The 20,844-nt window shown below is 43.0% G+C and overlaps 1 protein-coding gene across 3 annotated transcripts in view; it reads left to right on the top strand.

The window, feature by feature from the left end:
- The window catches only part of PLEKHM3 (pleckstrin homology domain containing M3), a 179,934-nt gene that overhangs the window by 14,961 nt on the left and 144,129 nt on the right, over positions 1-20,844 (top strand). For 2 of the 3 annotated variants that reach the window (XM_059393342.1, XM_059393344.1), the window contains exon 2: positions 9,148-10,070. In XM_059393342.1, the coding sequence (XP_059249325.1) occupies positions 9,470-10,070 (601 nt within the window). In that variant the 5' untranslated portion in view covers positions 9,148-9,469. Of the gene's footprint in view, positions 1-4,818; positions 6,000-9,147; positions 10,071-20,844 lie in introns of all 3 variants that reach the window. The other variant, XM_059393343.1, reaches the window with a different exon arrangement.

Raw genomic sequence — 20,844 nt, 5'->3', positions numbered from 1 at the left:
CAGTGGAGCGCTCAGTAATTATAGAGTAGTTTACATTTTTTTTTTTTGAGTTTTTAAATTTTTTATTTTTTATAAACATATATTTTTATCCCCAGGGGTACAGGTCTGTGAATCACCAGGTTTACACACTTCACAGCACTCACCAAATCACATACCCTCCCCAATGTCCATAAAGTAGTTTACATTTTTTAAAGGCATGTTGAAACAGCTACCTAGTGAGTGATCCACGGGCGTAGCAGTTTGATGTTAGCAACTTTATTGGATACAGGTAGCTGAGTAAAGAGCCCGGAGGTTAAATGGTTTGCCAGAGGCCACCCAGCACGTGTGTGTGTGGTTGAGCCAGATTTAGAACACAGTTCTAATTAGCTCCTAATTTCCGGCTTTGTGCTGAGGCAAACCACACTGCACACACACACTCATTTTATTTAGTTCATTTTGTCAAAGGAACATAATCTTCATATTTTGACCTGTCTGAATATGCTGTTGTTATTTCTAATTAATTTCAAAACCAAATGAGGCGAGCTAGGAAGAGGTGTTTGCTTGTAGAGACTAAACTTGGCGTTACATCCTTGTACTGTCATGAATTTGAGGCATATCTATCCTAGGGAGAAGATGAGGTTCTAAAAAGAATGAGGTTGTTGAAAAATGGAGCCCCAAAGGATGAAGACACAAAGATCATAAAAGAGGTTAAGTAAGGCACTCTGCCTGGTGTCTAGTCGCTTAGAGCGTAGAGTGGGATACACGGGATAGAGATCGTCGATCATTTCAGTGCAGCATGGCAAACCCAGGGTGCTAAGAGAGAGCCTGAGCAATTGGGAAGGCCTCCCCAACTTGGAGCAAAACATGGAGGAATAAAACAGCAAGACGAGTATTGGTTAGCATCTACAGATGGGAGAGGTGGATGGGTCACGGAAGGGCGTGAATGTGATGCAGAAGAAGAACAGTGCATTTACTCAACACATGAATAGTTAGTGCCTTTTTTTTTTAGCATGTCAGACACTATTCTGTGCACTTGGGATACCTTATTGAGCAAAGTGAACGTAAATTCCTGCCCTTGAGTAGCTTGTATTTTATTAGGTAGAAACACTAAACATTAAATAAATAAGTAAATTAAATGGCACTTTAGAAGATGGTAATTGCATAAGAAGAAAGGGTCAAGCCAGGTGATCGAGGTTAACATAAACAGTGACAGGTCATGTTGATAGTATCTACTATTGATATGACCTGATGAGAATGGCACTTCGCCTCTGTGGGTTTTTTTTCCCCCAAAACATACAGCACCAGTCTAATCGTGAGAAAAACATCAAACAAATGCCAGTTGAGGGACAATCTATAAATACCTGGTCAGTATTCCTCAAAATTGTCAAGGTCATCAAAAACAAGTAGTCTGAGAAACTCACAGCCAGGAGGAGGTTAAGGAGATAGGATGACTAAATTCATGAGGTGTCCTGGTTAGAATCCTGGAACAGAAAAAGGATATTAGAAAAAATTAAGGAAATCCCAATAACATATGACTTTTAGTTAATAATAATGTATCAATTCTGGTTCATTAATTGTGACAAATGTGCCATACTAATGTAAAATGTCACATGGTAAAAAACTGGCTGCAGGGTTTGTTGGTACTCACTGTACTATCATTGCAATAATTTTGTAAATATAAAACTTTAAAAATTATAAGTTTGTTTTAAAAAGGCAGAGTAAAGGGAATCAGAAGTCCAGGGTGGAGATGTATGTTACAATTTTAAATAGTATGGTCAAAGTAGGCTGCATTGAAAAGGTGACATGAGCAATCACTTCAGGAGAAAGTTGGCCATGTTGGTTCTGAGGCAATAGCTGATGCAAAGACCCTGAGGTGAGAACATGCCTACAGGTTGGCCAGATGGGAGGGAGGCTTGGGAGTAGGGAGAGTATGAGCTCGTGGAGGAGGGATGGTGGAGCAGATAGAGGTGGCTTTTAGGCCACGGTTAGTCATGTACTGTGTGCCAGGAACCATGCCATTGTCTTATGTAGTTCTCTCAACTCTCTTGAGAGAGAAGTATTATGGGTTTGCTGATTTTGCAAATGAGAAAATGGAAAATAAAAAGGGAAATAACTTGCTGGAGTCCCCTTGCTGGTAATTGGTGGAGCTGTAGTTCCTTCCTTTCTGGACTAGATCTTTGAGGAGACTACTGCCCACAAGAAAATCGGACTCTCTGCTTGTTGTTGTTGCTGTTGTTGTTTTAAGTTGTGGTAAAAAACACATAGATAGCTTATTATCTTAGCCATTTTTTCTGTGAGTCGTGTTGAGCGTATTCACATTTCTGTGAAACAGATCTCCAGAACTTTTTTGTCTTGCAAATCTGAATATCTATACCCCTTAAACACCACCTGCAGACTCCCTGCATAGCAAGGAGACCGATGTGTGACTCGATCCCAGGGCCCTGGGATGAAGACGTGAGCCAAAAGCAGATCAAGACGTGAGCCAAAAGCCCGCTGAGCCACGCAGGGGTCCCATTCCCTTGCTTTTTAAAGGCTGAATACTGTTTTATTGCACAGCTAAATGCCACAGTCTGTTTATCAGCCTGTTTTGTCAGTAAAATTTTATCAGACACAGACAAGCCCATTCATTTCCATTTTGACTATGGCTGCCTTCTGCACACAACAGCCGTAGAGGTGAGGAGTAGCAAACCTAACTGTATGGCACCTAAAGCCAAAGCTATTTACTCCTTACAGAAAATATTTGCTGACTCTTGTTCTCCTGGGGAGACTCTGAAGGATTAAGAGAAATGATGTGGAGGCTGCATTAGAAGGAGGAAGGCAAGAGGCAGGCAGATTTTCTGGTCTTGTGGGAACAGGGACACAGGTGTAGAGGTGGGGCCCTTCCGAAGCTCCTAGCCTAATGGAGGGGGAAAAGGTGGTTTACAAAGTTGACTTGTTCAGTGATGGGTTAGACGTTCAGGGAAATGAGAGACCTGAAAGGACTGAGTCCTCAGGAAAGACGTCAGAGAGGAGGGCTGGGACAGATCAGATAGATCAGGGAATGGGGGAGTGCGCCTCCTTCTCAGGAGGCCTTCGCAGCAACACCTGCCTCCCGAGGGTAAGGCAGTGAAAGCAGTTCGAGCTGTGCCTGGCATACAGTAAGAGTTCACTACTCTAGTAATGTAACTTCCACGAGAGCAGGATTTCTGTCTGTTCTGTTCACTGTAGTATCACCTGTGCTTAGAACTCAGTATCTGCTTCAGTAAATATTTATGGAATGAATAAATCACTGTAACTTTCAATAACTCTTTTTAGCTATTTAATTTGTATTATGCAAATACAGGCAAAGAGCTGGACCTCTTTCACTGGTCTGTCAATTCATTTATTACACTAAAGAGTATTTTTTTTTTTTTTTTTTTTTTTTTTACTGTTAAAGCAGCAACTATCCTTACTATTTATTGCTAGAAACAGCCTTGGGGTAAGTCAGAGGTAATGGCAAAAAAGGAAAAAGAGAAGAAAACAACGTTAATGATCCTAAAGATAGCCACTCAAAAATAATTCATTAACTTACTTAAAAAATACTTACTAAATTGCATCTATGTTCTGGAGGTCCAAGGGTGAGCAAAATAGACACAGTTGCTGCCTAAGAGGGGCTATTGACTTTGGAACTGGTAATTACAAGTGTGAAGTGTGCAACTTACAGATATGCAAGTGCCATGGAAACTTAAATAAGGACATTTAACCAGATAGTGTCCCTGAGGAAGAAACAAGTCCTGATTATTGGTTGCTGGGTGATAAAATACTCCCAAACTTAGTGTCTGAAAACAGTTTATTGCCTCTCACCTTTCTGGGCTACCTAGGCTCATTGGGACAGTTCTCTGTTGGGATCTCCTATGAGTTGCAGTTAGATACTGACTGGGGCTGGAATCCTCTGCAATCTTGACTGGGCTGTCTTCCAAGACGGCTTCTCCACACACATGCCTGATGCCTCCCCGCTGCAGTGTGACCTCTCTTTCTAGCAGACAGCCTTACTTCCTAGATAACAGCTTAGAGCTCCCAGAGACAGGAAGAGGAAGCTGCCAGGCCAGGTAAGGGCTGTACCTCAAATGGGCACAGCATCATTTCTGCCACACTCTATTGAACAAAATATCACAAATCCTGCCCAGATTCAAGGGAGTGGAAAAATAAAGTCAGTTCTGGACGGAGGAATAACAAGATCTCATTGTAGAAAAGCATGTGGCATAGAATTTGTTGTGGCCATCTTTAGAGAATACAACTCTGTCACTTGATGTTAGGTCCAAGGATAATTTGGCATTAGATATATAAAAGAGAGAGAGGGAGGGTAACCCCTCCAGCAAGGAGAACAGCCTTGAGGACAGGACTGGAAGTCAAAAAGGCAAACCTCAGAGTCCCTCGGAAGAACTGAAAGGCCCGTGTGACTGAGTGGATGAAGACAAGGAAGAGTGTCAGGAAAAGGCTGGGTTGCATGGAAAAGAGGAGAAGTTTTTAAGGTATGATTAGAAGGTTAAATGCATCTTTCTATCAGAAAGGAGGGGGAATAGCTGCATAAGGTCCAAACAGAGGCAATGGAAAGCACTAAATAGTGAAAATTAAAATTCCTATAATGGGACATACTGCTTAGCCTAGAGAAGGATTTGGAACGGAGTGGGTGTGGGTCAGGGAAATCTTGCCCCAAATCACGTAGCTCATATGAGACAATTGGGAGTTGAACCCAGAACTAACCCTGGAGCTCAGACGTTTCCACTATATTGCTCACCACATCGCCTATGGAAAGTCATATAATAAACTTGAAAATTCCTTGCTAATAAAAGTAACTTACTCTTTCTAATTTGTTTCTAGCCTTTCAGGTGCATACCTTCTAAATTTCTTAGACTCAACTCAGGACCTGGCCTGCCGGTATGGCCTTGGCTCGCCACTCACCCTCATCTGAGAACCAGGAGTAATGGTCCCTCAGAAGAGTGTGGCTGTCACTGCCCAGGCGTCTAGCATCGTTCTCTTTCACAGAAAAGCCAACAGGCTCCAGAAGACACTGGCCTCATGTCACACAGCTCTGAGGAACAGCCCCTCCAGACTGTTCTGGCTTTCTACCTCAGGGGACCACTGAATTGTGAAGGAACTGGGGCCTTATACAGGGCCTCTAGGTCACTCCAAGGCTCCTGAAGCCCAGCACATAAGGTTTAGTCCTGCAGCTCAGAGAGGGAATTAGGACTCAGCCGGCCACTAACCACTAACTCCCAAGAGCCGGTGCCAGGCCATGGCCGTGGCCCTCCAGTGCTGCCAGCTCAGGGTGGGGTAAAACAGGAAGTCCTCCTCCCTGCCTGCCTCCTCAGAGTAGTTCTTCCCCAGCCCCCTCCACCCCTGTCAGATGGTCTCCAGATACAGCTGAGGGCTTCTGGGGGCCACGGCACAGCCGAAACCACCCCCACCCATCAGGGCCACCACACACCCGCGCCTCAGGTTCCCTGCTTGCAGTCTCTGCTCACTTTAAAACCCTTCTCCTTGGTTCTTGCTCCCTCTTTACCCTGCAGTGCCCCCAACACCTCCAAGCCCAAAACCCCCTTCCAGAGACATCACCGGAGCACCCCAAACTTTCAGATCAGCTCATATGCCCAGCAGCGGCCACCCTTCCCCACCGAGCCTGTCTCAGAGCATGCACTGACTGGGGTGGAGGCCTGCTCTCCCACGCGGAATGCACCCAGGGCTGGGGAGTGCAGGACGGCCTCACAAAGGGGGTGAGATGAACACTGAGCCCACAGAGCCCAGGAGAGGCCTGGCCAAGACAGGACCAAGGCTCCGCCCAGTCCTGATCTGGGCTCCGCATGAAAAGGAGTGGCCAACCCGAGCTGTGAGCTAACCGGGTCTGAACCCCAACACTGTTGCTCAGCAGCTGTGAGTCCGCCCCCGATTCCAGCGGTCTGGGCCATGGTACCCAAAGGGCAAGATTTCCTTCATCTGAGGAGGGAGCGGCAGAGAATAAGCTCCAGCCAAGTCCAGCTGTTAGTTGCTTCAAGGAAGGGAAGGTGGGTTCCATTAAAAAGCTGCATAAAATCATCCAGTGTGGTGTCAGACATCACAAGCCTAGGTGTCCCCCCACCCAACCCCGCTGATAATATTTTCCTGACCCATTATAAGGGAGAGTATTAACTTCACAAATTGAAGAGTATTATAGCCAAAATAAACAAAATATTGACCCATTTCCCATACTTCCCCACCCCTGCTGGAGACCCAGGTCCCAATCCCTTTGAAGTAGGGCTGTTATGTCACAGATCCCGGCCATCCTGCGGTGTATGAGGGGCACGGTGAGCCAGGTGTCTGCACAAATGGCTTCTCCTCGAGTCCCTCTGAGGGCTTTCTGCTGCGCTCCTCTTGGGGAATCCTGTCCCTGGTAACCAGTCTGCACCTCCACCTGCAAAGGAAGGACCAACAGCACACCCTGTGCACTGGGCCACCAGGTGGAGGAATGACTTAGGCTCAACTCAAAGGGCACTTTTTTTTTTTTTAATAAGGTTTTATTTGTTTATTTGAGAGAGAGAGAGAGCGAGCAAAAGAGTGGGAGAGAGAAGGCATGAGAGGGAAGAGGTCAGAGGAAGAAGAAGAAGAAGAAGGACTTGATCCTGAGACTCCAGGATCGTGACCTAGGCCGAGGCAGTTGCTTAACCAACTGAGCCATCCAGGTGCCCCCAAAGGACACCTTCTTTTGAAGACTTTCCTAATCCATACAAAAGTGATCATGTGATCTCATAGTCCCTTGGCCTCAATGTCCCCTTCTGTGAAAGGTTGGAGTTGGAGGGATGACTTCAGAGTTCCCTTCCTTGTCTAACAGTAACTGGTTTAGGATGTGTGGGGTAACAGTGTCCCGCAAGCTAGCAGCGATGGCTGTCAGTGGTTATATGCTTCTAACCAGACTATGAGAGCACAAAGAGTAGATTTCGAGACATTTTGATTTAAAATAAGAAAAAAATCACTTTGAAGCATGTACTCTATTATGATTACAGACTGAATTTTAAGCACGGGGTAAGGAAAGGAATATGAGTGATACAGTCTTAGATGAATAACTAACTGCTCTGCACCTTGGTGCCTCTTATATAAAATGGGAAACTTATGTTAAAAAAAAGAAAATTTGATGGAGTGCCTGGGTGACTCAGTGGGTTAAAGCCTCTGCCTTCAGCTCGGGTCATGATCCCAGTGTCCTGGGATCAAGCCCCACATCGGGCTTGCTGCTCAGCAGGGAGCCTGCTTCCTCCTCTCTCTCTGCCTACTTGTGATCTCTGTCTGTCAAATAAATAAATAAATAAATCTTAAAAAAACAAATTTGAGTGATTAAACTTGAAGATCAGTTTGGCTGCATTCAACAATTTACGAATCAGGTGACATCCCATTTAGTAAATAGAAGGCGCTACAAAATGAACTCTTTTATAGGCAGGAGGGGTGGAAGCACGGTCACCTTTCTTTGGGGGAAGGGCAGGGATCTATGAATCAGATTACCTCACTAGTGCTGATCAGGTAATTCTAGATTTACTGGTGAAAGGTCACATTCCCACAAAAGGCTAATAGTACTGAGGCTGAGATTAGGTATAATCTAGATTTGCTGATGTGGGGCTTTGCACAAGTGACTCCATTTTGAGTCCATTATCATCATCATTATTATTATTATCCTTGCTTATACTTTATTATGTTTATTTGAAATTTTGGTAAAGAAAGAAAATTTTATGATTTATTATGTATTTCTTTTTCATAGCCTCTGATGTAGAAGATGAAACTAAAAATCCTATGTTTCAAAATTACAGAAGTAGTAAAACCCTATTGCACAATTCAAGAGGCTCAGGGCTTAACTGTAAACACAGGAAAAGAAACCCTGTTTGCAACTATTATAACTGATGTTTATCTCTAAAAGTCAATCAATGCCTACTGCATAAGGGCTAACATAATAAGTATCAAAATATAAAATGTAGACAAGTTCATAGTCATTATCACTTCACAAGAGGTTAACCACAGAGTTCCTGTAAACTGCAAACCTGTTGACACATTTTAAAACGAAGGGCTATATATACTAGTTTAATTTACATATATTAAGCAATGTAGATTGGTACTGTTGATTTAAATGTAATGGTTAATGACCTAAGTGCTAAAAATGATTTTAATGAACCATAAGATCATGCAGTTTTAAACAGAAAAAAGCACATCTGTGAACCTTCGCAGGAACATGCAGAGCTGTTGCTAACTGCCTAATTTTACCTACTTGTAAGTAGTTAAGGGCAAAAAAGCCCCTTGCATAGTTGTTTTGTTGGTTCATTTTTGGGGTGCAAACACAAAGTTGTATGTGACTGTTGAGCACATGGATTGTAATAGGGTGACTGAGAAACTTCATTTGATTTTTATTATAAATTCAAATAGTTGTATATGGCCAGTGCCTACCATATTGGACAGCATCACTGTCAAGGTCTGTGCTAATTAAGCTTGAGCTTGGAGATCTCATCTTTCCCAGAGATAACGAGTTAGTGCTCATGAAGGCTATTTTCTGCCCAACCTTAAGGCTCAACCTGTACTCCTAGACCAATCCTCAAAACATCTGGGAGTTTGGAGCCTGAAGCCTTTCTTTCAAGCTGACTGGAGGAATTCTGAAGTCCAGAGGCATTCATTAGGTATTACATAATCCAAGCCTGGGAAACACAAACACAGTAGCATTAGGGTTTAATAAAAGGGCAGAGCCTCCCTGGGTACTTCCCCCTTGTGCTTTTTAGCCTGACAAATGATCAGCACTTTCAAAGTTTGTGAAAGAACTCATATATTTGTGACTTTTAGACTGAGTATGGTGTAGGCCCAGACACAGAATTCTTAGTCTCTTTGCTTACATTTTAGGTCAGCATATCACAGAGACTTGCCAGGACAATCTTTTCACAACTGCTCTCAAAGGCTTTTCTGTATGAGTAAAAGCTGTTGACCTTAATTCCCTTTATCAAGTGTTCTACCCTGCTCTGTGTAGGTTCTAACACAAAAAGCGGGTAGTGATGTGTACTCTTGACAATGGAGCTTCTGTTTAGGTGTTGCCCACCTCTGGGCATGTCTGCCATTGAAGAGATGTAAAGATGGGGAAATTGCTGGGCAGTTTCGTGTACCATAGAATACAGTGAACCATGTGTCAATGTTGTGCTATTTCTTTTCTTCCAGGAAATCAAGGATTGCATGGCATTGCTTTGACAAGCACTTCCTGTTATCTTTACGGAGATCTCAATGAAGAATAATCTTGAAGGAGCATTTGTCTTCCTGTACTTCTGCTAATGGCCATTAGCTGCTAGCAAATGCTTTTAATGACTGAAAAAACATCGACTATACTTGTGCTCAGCCTGCTCTAGGCAGTCAAATGAAGGTTTCTTTCAGTTGTTTTGGAACTCTATTGCTGAAGCACAGCTCTCTTTGTTGGGTGAATGAGTGTTCATGAAGCCCTTTCCTGAACCAGTGGAGGAGCCTTAGGCTTCGTGAAGCCTGCAACATGGAAGCTTTGGAAGTGGATGATATCAGCCCAGCCTTGGAAGTTACTGAAGATTTCTTTAGTACTTTTGACAGTAAGCTAGAAAAGGCTGTGCAGCAAGCCGAGGTTTATGGGATTCAGGAAGTCCCTGAATTGGTGGGGCACGAGGTACTCACTAACATAACGGACAATGGTGCTATCAGACATGTTGCGTCCTTGGGCAAGGGGGGCCTGCTTTGGGACCACTGTAAGAGCAGGCTCTTAGAAACCAAAGCTCAGAATGTCTTCCCTGCCAAAGAACAGTTTATGGTTCAGAAAGGGACAGCCCCAGATAATCTTTCCTGGATGGAACAAAAGGAAGCATCGACCTTTAATTTTTTCAATGTGTGTCAGCGTCGGAGGGACAGGCCTCGTTCCGTCAATGACTTACTGGATGAGACCTCTACTTTTAAGCCGGGTCATGCTCGGTCAAGGTCAGATGTCACCCAGGTGGACTGGAGGCTAGTCCTCCAAACCATGCCTCTGGAGCAGCAGCCACCGTGTCTCCGGGGCCCTCATTTCGCCAGGCCTGCTTTTCTGTCGTCCTCACCAAATAAGGTCGAAGATGCTCAAGGCAATACTGGTATGTTTTTATCTCTGATGCTGTTGACTGATGGTTGACTTTCTTTTGTCTCTCTTACCTTTACCTCAGGAGTGGCGTACTCTTCAATGTTCCTGTCCGGGTTTGCTTACTTAATAAGCTCCCTCTTCAGTTTGCTTTCACCTTTTACCTGAAGCCTCATTCTTGGTGCCTTCATAAGAAGTGCTGAGTGAAAAGATGACTATGGTTAACTCTCTCTTTCTAACGTTGTATGTTAGAATCTGCATGGGCTCATAATTCATGTAGTATTTGCCTTTGTGCAGAGTTTGACAGTGCTTGTTCACATCAGTAGATGTTCATCTGATCACACACAGGGCATAGCCTTGTGCTGCGATGCGGTTAAAAATGTGTAAAGATCCTATCCCTAACTTAAAGAACTTTTCACTTAAGGCAAGGGGACCAGACACTAACACACACTCAGGAAGGTACCAGGAGTGAGAGGAAATAGACATCAGCTGAAATATTTGTGAGGGAGCTTTTGTTTTACTTCCTACCGTTGGAGCTTGTTTCGATGAGCAAGTGACAGTGACTGTGAGAGGACGGAGGAAGGAAGGAAGATACTGTGCTGGGTTGGTTAGGAAAGGCTTACGAGAGTTTATGGAGTTTCAGCTGGCCCATGAAAGACACGAAGATGCAGAAAGGGGTTCGCGGTCGAGGACACTGGGTCAAGAGTACAGTAGGAACCGAGTGAAGAGAGGAGAGGTGCAGGGGGAGCAGGGGGTCCCATGGAGGCTAGTAGGACAAGGTGGGAGAGGTTGGTTCAGACCTTGTGCTGTGGGGCCCTCCGTTTCTTTTTTTCCCCTCATGCTTCATGCACATACATATGTACATGAATTCTGTGAGGTGTGACAAACCATCTCGTCATTTCTCCGAGCGTTTTCTTTTAGATACCTTAAATATTTAATAATATTACTATTGTTAATTAAATTTGAAACTCATCGGGGCGCCTGGGTGGCTCAGTCGGTTAAGCGTTAGCCTTTGGCTCAGGTCGTGAACTCTGGATCCTGGGATCAACCCCGCATTAGACTCCTTGCTCAGCTGGGGGTCTGCTTCTCCCTCCCCCCCTGCTTCTCCCCCTACTCAGGCATACTCTCTCTCTCTCATTCCTCAAATAAGTAAATAAAATCTTAAAAATAAATAAATAAATAAATAAATTTGAAAATCATCCATAACAATCAAAGAGACACTACCAATCACTCCTACTTTTCTCTGCCATACTCTCTTTTATAAAAGGGCCTCACAGTAAGTATTTCTTAAATTGGCCTTCCTGAAGTGTGCTTTCTCATGAATGGCTTTGTTAGTGGGAAGTAAGCCATTCATTCCCTCCCTCACTCTGATTTGTGATCAGCTGTTTACCGTCTTCCACCGATCACTGAGAAAGGGACTGTTTCTTGTTTTATCCTCAGTACCTAATATGGTGCTCTGAACATAGTTTCTGCTCAAAAAAATTGTTTAAAATGTGCAATGAATGTAATTCTGATAAGCTGATAGATTTAAAACAATAACTTCTTTAGGCAGTTTGCGTCTTTCTAGAAGAAAACCCCACCCTCTTTTCCCTCCACCCTCGTGCCATCATCTAACATTTCACACCTTGCACATCCCCTCTGTGGAGCTCTTTAGCAGCAGTGAAAAATGAAGATTTGCTTTCATCTCAAAGGCTGCCCTGCACTATCCTTGTGATAAGAGAAAATCAAACAGATATGGCTTATAAAGTGGCCTCTCCCATTGGCAGAATGTTGCTCTGGCCTTGGAGGAGTATCCAGATACCTCGCAGACTCCTGGGTTGCCTAGGGACAGTTAGGATTCCCTTTTGTGGAAGAATCTGACTGCTGCTTGGTGAGCACGAAGCCTGGTGTGATAATTGGGCTTTGCCCTTTCGTCTTTCTGAAGTTGGCAATCATTTGAAGTAATTCTGAAGTCATTTTGCATCACTCCTCAACTCTTCCTCATTCCCTGATAGTGTTTCTTTAAAGAAAATGATTGCTTTGGATTTGAAGATCATTTCTTCCCTAGCTTCTTGCTTGGGATATATGAGAGCAGAGTATATCAGACTAGGAGCCTACTTGTCACTCTCAGAACCAACACCTGAGCACGAGTGTGTTGTCCTCGGAGTGAGAGAGCCCAGTTCTGGTAGGAGGAGGAGAAAATGGTGCAGTAACAGTGGGCACTGACTAATTTTGAGTTTCTTACAAGGAGCAGCTTATTTAATTCATACAATGCTCCTGCAGTATGGATATTTTTACTGACCCCATTTTGAGGGTGGTGAAACACAGAGATGGTGAGGCACAGAGAGCTTAGGTAATGTGCTTAGAGTCCCATAGCTGGTGTGGGGTGGATCCTTGATTTGATCGTGGGCAGCCTCTCTCCAGAGTCCATGCTCTTAACCACTAAGCTGGAGCTGTACCCTTACATTGGAAGCCAGTAGTTCTCGGTCTCCAGAACCCTCTGCTTTGAAAGCCTTATTAGCAGTCAGGCCTGTGGATGTAGAAGATGGGAAGTGGTGTGGAAGAGAAACCCGGATGATGATCACAGAACTAAAATTAATCCCTCAGGAGATCACCAGCGAGGAAGGACCAAGAAGGACAAAGCGCCCTAGCTAAACAAGGACTCGTTTTTGCATTTAACAAATTCACTAAAGTACTTGGACATTGCAGAACTGGCCACAGTGCTTTAGGGGACCAGCGAGTCCACGGAAGGAAGACTGTAACTTTCCCTTCATACCCTTGAACACTGACTATACAGAAGAGCTTAAGTGAGGTGACCCCATGGATTTGTAACTATGGAAAGACGACTTTGGGGTTTTGTTTGATCTTTGGCTATCTTTTTCGGTCTTACTTAGAAGCCTATGGATGGATGTATTCTAGAAATCTTATTGCCTCAGGCACTGACAGACCCAGGACAGGCTTCTTCCAAGGGAATATTGCCACTGCTAAGTAGATGAAGGTTATGGTCAGTGGGTCTACCAGGTTGATGGATTGTGGCTTGAATCCAACCCAGCTAAGACTGTGCAGTATCTGAGCAAGGGATAGTAATGTTGAAAAGGTCAGGTCATAAATCACTGGGAAGCACGAGATCTAAGGCAAGATGGAAACAGAGGCGGCCCCCCCAACTTTATTGAAGTATAATTTGTAAAGTTGGAAGACATTATTTAAAGTGTATGTTAGAATGATTTGATATACCTGTACTTTGTAGAAGGAGTTCCCTGTCTAGTTAGTTAGCATGTCCTTCACTTCACATCAGAGGCAGTTATTTCTAAACATTCTCAGGACAGGTAGTGGACACAAAGCTTCCTCATGGTCAGCTCCTTTCCTTACTGCCATGCCCTGGGCAGCCTGTATCAAGGTATGACAGGAAACTAGGCTTGGGGGACAGTCCTAGTTCTCCCACCAGGATGTATCATTGCTAGTCCTAGCACCAGTCTTAGTTCTGTACAGACATACTCTCAGATCAATATCTGTAGTTAACCCTTTCCTTATATGATATCATCCTGTTCTTATTCAATGAATAATAATACAGCCACCATAGGTGGCAGCAAATTTCCCATGAGATCGGAAGACAGGGTCCTAACATCTTAGAATTATAATCCAAATGTAAATATGAATTAAGGTACGAACATAGAAAGTCATATGAACATGCGGATGCTAGATATGTTATCAGTATGAAAGATAGATCACACATACACACAGACTTAGACCTATAAACATATACACATGGTAGAGGAAGGTGGGTGTGTGGAAAGAACAGTCAGTTAAGACGCACTGTGTAGGTTTGGAAAAATCACTTGTCTGTTGGTTTTGATTAAAAACCTAGAGAAGCAGGTTAAATTGTCTCTAAGACCCTCCCAAATCTAAAATTATATCATTTTAAGATGTATTTGAACTGACTCTGACCGTGGTTGTATAGGAGCTAATTAACTATAGTCAGATTGGTAAATCATGGAAATATGTATATGGTCGAAATTATTTAACACAGAAGAACTTCTGTGTGCCTTGTAACTAACTCTACTTTTGGATGAACTGCTGTGGTTGCAATTTTTAAAATCTTTTTTTTAAGAGATCCTTTGCGTTAACTATGGAGCTCTGAAACTCAACACACTGCCAGAGTCTGACTTCCTTTTCCCCCCTGACTGTGTTCACATTTTCATCTGCTTGGCAAGGGCAGTGGTCAGCTGGGTTTTTGTGTCAGTTGGTCTCACTCTCTGGTGACCTGGTACCATTTCTATCCCTGTATCTTCTTGTTCTAAGTACTTTAGGAGAAGGTCTCAAGCAGAGATTTTCTTTAGAGCTAGAAAGACCCTGGCAGTATGATTTTTTTTTTTATCTTGAGTTTTATGTTACTCTGTTTCCATTCCCTTTTTCCCCATCTTTCACTTAAAAAAAAAAAAAAAAAAGGCGAAGTTTGGGACTTACACTAAAATGACTGCTTTTTCAATTAGGATGTTTCTCAAAAGCCTTGGAGTCAGTAGAGGTGGGAATATTCCTATGGGCTTAGAACAAGTGAGGTCACCAGGACATGGTCTCTTGCTGAATTTATGATTCATCCTTCAACAAGATTAGTCGGTACAAAGAATTTGCTAAAATAGGTCACAGAAAGTTCTTTTTATATGGTGTATAGTTTCCACTGGTTACATTATTAAATGTTGGCCTGTGGCAGCTATTAGAAACCCAACATGCCTTATCGACAGCCCATACCCTAATTCTAACATTTCTGTGATTGCTCTGTTAATATGGCTTATCTCTCTTGGCTAAAGAGAACTGTAGTCACTAATTTCACAAACTGCTGGAGTTACCTTCTTTTTTTTTTTTTTTTAAGATTTTATTTATTCATTTGACAGACAGAGATCACAAGTAGGCAGAGAGGCAGGCAGAGAGAGAGAGGGAGAAGCAGGCTCCCCGCTGAGCAGAGAGTCTGATGCGGGGCCCGATCTCAGGACCCCGGGACCATGACCTGAGCCCAAGGCAGAGGCCCAACGCACTGAGCCACCCAGGCGCCCCTGGAGTTACCTTCTTAAAACACAAATCTGTTCACACTATTCTGTTCTCAAAAATGAATAATGGTTCCCCATTCTTTACAAAATCAAGTGTAAATTTTATAAAGCATGCAGGTGTCTTCCCAGCCTTATCACTAGCACCTTCTCTCACCCCACCTATGTGCCATGTTTGAACGTGCTGTGTCGTTTGAAGCTCCTGAGCCTTTGCTCAGGTTTTCTTCTCTTCCAGATTACCTTCCTTGCCACTATTATCTTTCAAGGATTGATCCAAATGCCATGTCCTCCCTGAGACCTTTCTATATTTTTTTTCACAGCACATTTAATTCTGCTGTGAATGATAGGTAATTGCTTGTATATCCATCTCCCACATTAGGGGTTTTTTGATGCCAAAAACTGTATCATAGAAAACTTTGTTTTGTACCAAGTATGATCATAGGTGAAGTGTCTGGTTAAATTTTATGTGTTGGGCGCTCAGAACAACAGGACAGTACTGTTTTGTTCTGTTTGTTTTCCAAAACAGAAATGGCTTCTCTTGTTCTGTTTGTTTTCCAAAACAGAAATGGCTTCTCTTGCCTTAACTTCAGTTGAATGAAGTTTGTTAATACTATCAGTAAGAGCTATCATTAAATGAGAGTTAACTTGACACTCAGGCCTGCGCTACGTGTGTGTGTTATCTTATTTAATATTCATAATAGTTTAATATGATAGATGATCTTGTTCTGATTTTACAAATGAGGAAACCGAGTCTTAAGGAAGTTGACCTCACCCAGGGCCATGCAGTAGTATGTGGTGGGGCCAGGATTCCGAGCCAGGCCTGACATTAGAGGCCACGCGTAATCACTCAATAATGCTGTCTCTCAAGCCCGAGGAAGTTTAGGTCATTCTTTCCACCACAAATAAACATGGTATGATCTAGATTCCAGGTTTGGAAGTTAGAGTTCTACTCTCAACTTGTACACTTTGTGGTATAATCTTGGCCAAGTCATTTTGCTTCCTGGAATTTCTTTCTAAATCTGTTAAGTTAGTTAAGAATATTTTCAGAAGCAGTTAACTAGCATACCCACCTAAAAGTGGCATAAATAATAAGGCCATTTATCATCTTCCATTCTCTTCCATCTCATAGGTAGCTGTGGAGCACTTAGTGAATATCAGGCACTCTTTGCAAAAAACACTTAAGAGGTCGAAATGTAGGAGGTCCCAGGGTCATCAAAGATCCAGGTACTTTCCATCTTTTTGCTCTGCTTCTCAGTATACTGGTAATGTGTTTTCTTTATCTTCATTGGTACAAATAGCTACAGTAGTCCCAAGAGCCATTTTCTTACATATCAATAGCCAAAGTCAGGAAAGAAAACCAGAGCACCTCTTCTGGGTCTTTTTTCCAGTGGCCTCCAATAACACCACCCTCAGTAGCTAGAGTCACATGCTTACCCCTAAAGCAAAGCCTGGCAAAGGAAAATAGCATTCTGTGATTGGATTTAACAAATCTCGCTTCTTTCCGTGGAGTAAGGGAGAGGACATCTTCTCTGAGCATCTCCACCATACCTGAACAAGATTAGGGTTCTGTTGGTAAAGCAGTGGGGGGACTAGTTAATGAGGTAAGCAACTGAGAAGTTCTACCTTGGATTTCTAGTCCTTCCGACTCTTAAGTTGCCATGATTCTAGAATGTAACCCAAAGATACTCTAATGAAATGCCATTTACCTTAAAATTTGCTGGCCTAAGTATGGGAGACTCTTTTGTACTTAATTCCTATAGATTAGGGAAACACGGTAAAAGCCCACCATGGCACTGAATGAGCATAGCTTGAAAGTTGGTTTGGAATTGTTTTCTGGGTCACAAAATTCTTAAAGACTAAGGATTACCCTTGTCACAGAAGGCAGAAAGCCTCTGCATTTAAGAAGCTGGGTCTGTGATCTCCTAGTGGGGTTCACACTTAGAAGTGAAATTGACCAGGACTGTATGGACTAATGCTCTTATCAGTGTTGCCCATAGCAAAGAACTTAGATGGAAAAGATCCCTAAGTTGGTATGTCTGTCTAGCTAATATGTAGCCAGATATGTTACAGGTCTGTTTCTACAAGAGTCTTCACAAATAATATATCTTTTTCCGTGGGTTTATTATGAAGGGAGAGCAAATGGGATAGTTTCCTTTACCTGTAAAGAAAGGTCTCCAAAGTAGCCCTCAGAAAAGACATCACTTGAGTCTACTTCATTTCTACCGTAAATGTTTGTTAACAAGTATCCATGAGCTGTGGCTGTGTTGGCCTGTGCAGCATATTTCAGATGTCAAGACACAGCCCCTTTTTGGTTCCTGCAGTATTTTTTGGCTGTGTCACTTCTCTTGTGTGCCTCTAATGAAGAGAACAAAAACCTAAAACTATTTAAAACTTTCCCCCCTAGTTTCTGGGGCTTAAATACAGTTGAAAACTATAACATGAAACACAAAGACTTGAAAGACTGTGTTTTGTTTATTAGGAATATAAAGAAAAGAGACAATCTAGCATGTCAGAAAGGTCTTCATTGAGGAAAGGATGCTTTGGCTGAGCTTAGAGGGTTGAGCACGAGACCAAGATGGAGGTGAACATAGCATGTGTGTGGAATGGCCTGGAGGCTAACGTGGAAATGGCTGCATTTTTGAGAGTTGTAGTCTGAGGTCCTGGAGAACCTTCAAAGCCAAACAGACAGACTTGGTATGATATGTTTAGCAAAGAGGCACTTGAAAATTACTTGAAAATCAAAATTAAAGTGGTATTTTATAAAACGTATGTAAGTCAACAGGGTGGAGGGGTAGTGTGGGTAGGTACCAGGGAACCTCCTCTCCTGTAAGTTTTGTGTCTATGTAAAGGGATACCAGTTAGACTAACACTCCTGGCCTCTTTCCTTCCCTTTGCACACTCCATCCCCAGGGAACAGCAACTTACAGGCAAGTTTAGGAGAGGAACTGGGTCTGTATAACTCAGCCTCTCTCACAGGAAGCACTGGTTCTGGTCTGTTCCTCCAGACCTGCTCCTCTCCATCTATCAGCCTTTCATGGGCAGTCCCCCAGGAGGGGTAATCTGTGGTAATCAGTACTGCTTATAACTTAGAGTCCGAGGGGTCAGATTGGTAGGAGGATCCCTAAGCTGCATCCTCCAACTGGCTGATGTTCTCCATGTGTCTGACAATGTCTGTCAATCTCAATTGGTTTAAAACTTGGGTGAATGAAGGAATGCTATTTATTGATTCCCCTCAGCCTACCTACCCCCCACCCAGTATAGGATGGATTGATAAATGGAAAGAATGGAAGGAATTGAAACCAATTAGAAGACTCTGCTAGTTTCATGCTGTGAAGTGATAAGGTCCAAACTTAGGGTGGCTGGGGCCAAAGAGAAAGTGGGACTTGTGAAAAGAAAAAGAAGGACTTGGGGCGCCTGGGTGGCTCAGTGGGTTAAGCCTCTGCCTTCGGCTCAGGTCATGATCTCGGGGTCCTGGGATCGAGCCCCGCATCGGGTTCTCTGCTCAGCAGGGAGCCTGCTTCTCTCTCTCTCTGCTTGCTTGTCATCTCTGTCTGTCAAATAAATAAAATCTTAAAAAAAGAAAAAGAAAAAGAAGGGCTCAATTGGGCCATAGATCTGTTGACAGGACCTGTTTCTGATTCACTTGGTGTCCACAGATTCTAGCAGAGTCCTTTGTACATATATTCAACAGATATTTATGGAGACAGCCACAGAGTATACAGGGGTGAGAGAGACATCCAGGTCCCTGCCCTCAAGGAGAAGGAGAGAGTTCTTTGAAGGAAATAAAGCAAAGTATAAGATAGAGAGGGGGCTCTTGAATGAAGGTGGTAAAGGATGGCCTCACTGAGGATGGCACCTTTGAGGGGAAAAACTGGGAGGCGTGTAAGTCAGTGGGGCTGCAGAGAGAAGTTCCAAATGGAGGATATAGCCACCTCAGAGTTCAGAGGGTGGAGTGCACTCAGCTTGCTCACAGAACATAAAAGAATGTGGCTGGAATGAGAGAAGGGATGCTAGATGATGTGAGATGAGGTCACAGCAATAGTCAGAATCCAGATTGTGTGGAACAGGACATGGAGGCAGTGGGAGAATTTGGCCTCTGAAGGAAGGAGACAGATTGAGCTGGACAAGAGGTAGGATCAAGTGAATGCTTTTTTAATAGATACAACAAACCTTAGGGTATTGGAAGACAGGAAGAAAAGAGACTTGTGGAGGGAAAGTATTTAGATGTTGCAGAGGACAAGATTCTAAAGAGGTGGGAAGGAATTAGGCACAGCGTAGAGGTGGAAGGGTTGGCTTTAACAAGGAGGCAAGAATATTCTTTTGAGACCAGATGACCAAAATAAGAAACATCTGTTGAATACTCACGATGTATCAGGCATTGTTCTAAGAGCTACTCATTTCTTTCTCACAAGAGTACTATTATGATAGCCCATCTTAAAGATGACAGAACTGAGACTCAGGTCAAGTAATTTGCCCATGGTCTCAAGCCAGTAAGTACAGAATTATGATTTCAGTTTAGGCTCATTGGCTCCAACACCTTTGGCCTTAGCCACTGTGCTCCGGAGCACTTGTGCAGGACATCGGGTAGCAGCGCAACGCTGACATGAAACCTAGCATAGTATGTGCAAAGGAGCTCCCTGCAGTGCACAAAATGAGGCAGTGGGATTCGGTGTTGGGGAAGAGTAAAGGAAGTATGGAAAAATTGTTGTGGGGGTTGTGTTTGGGATCCACTATGTGAATAAAAGAATGAATAGTCAGGACTAAAGATGTGATAGAAGTTGAGCACCATGAGTTTCTGTTTGACTGGTGCTATGGTCTGAATATTTTATGTCACTTCCAAACTTCACATGTTGAACTGTCTTCTAAACTGATGATATCAGGAGATGGGCCTTTGGGAGGCGCCTGGTCATGAGGGTGGAGTGTTCATGAGGGTCTTAGTGCTCTTACTTACAGGAGACCCAAAGGAGCCCCCAGCCCCTCCCACCACAGAAGAAATGTAATATAATCTGCCAGACTTTGAAAGGCAGTCCTTTCAGGCTTGTCTTAGACGGTGTTACACTGAAGTGTGTGGTCTTCTCCCTTCATTCTCCACTTTGGCTTCCTTTTACATTTATTAATCTTGTAATAAGGATTTAAACATGTCCTTTAAATTTGCCTAGATAACTTTGCTTTAGAATATTGGCACCACATTGGGCTTTTGAATTCTTTGAAAACATTAAAATGTTGCTCTTTGTCTTTCATTGTAATCATTTCCCAGTCTTCGCTGCCCTATTCTTGTGACTTTCATTCATTGTGCTGACTCAGGCAGTCCAGATTTTCTTGGTAAACTAGATTACCTCAGTGTTTCTTTTATGTATTGTGATCTGGGATGTGCTGGTTTTTAAAAAGAGAAAAATGCATGAAGTAATAAAAATGAAAGTATGTAAGTATTTAATAATTATATAATTATGTAAGTAAATATAATGTACCTCTTAGTATACATATCCTGTCTGAGGGCTTCATATCAAATAATATATAGTCTGGACAGGAGGATTGTGGGTGCTGGAGTATGGAGGCAGAAACTTTTTGTTGCTGCATTTTACATTTCTTTCTGATCTTTTGAATAATTTTGTTACATAATTTTATACCTATGTGATAAATGTGAGATAGTATCTGAAATCTGAGTCATCAGAGTAGTGTAGCCATAGAGCCTTGGGGGTTCAGGGGAGGACAGTTGTTTTCAACTAGAGGGAATGAAGAAGGTCTTTAAGAATAGTAAGATATTGGGACGCC

Source organism: Mustela nigripes, chromosome 3, assembly GCF_022355385.1.
Source record: "Mustela nigripes isolate SB6536 chromosome 3, MUSNIG.SB6536, whole genome shotgun sequence".
In the NCBI taxonomy this organism is placed as follows: Eukaryota; Metazoa; Chordata; class Mammalia; order Carnivora; family Mustelidae; genus Mustela; species Mustela nigripes.
Note: the sequence above shows the minus strand (reverse complement) of the source record. Positions and strands in the feature narration are given on the sequence as shown.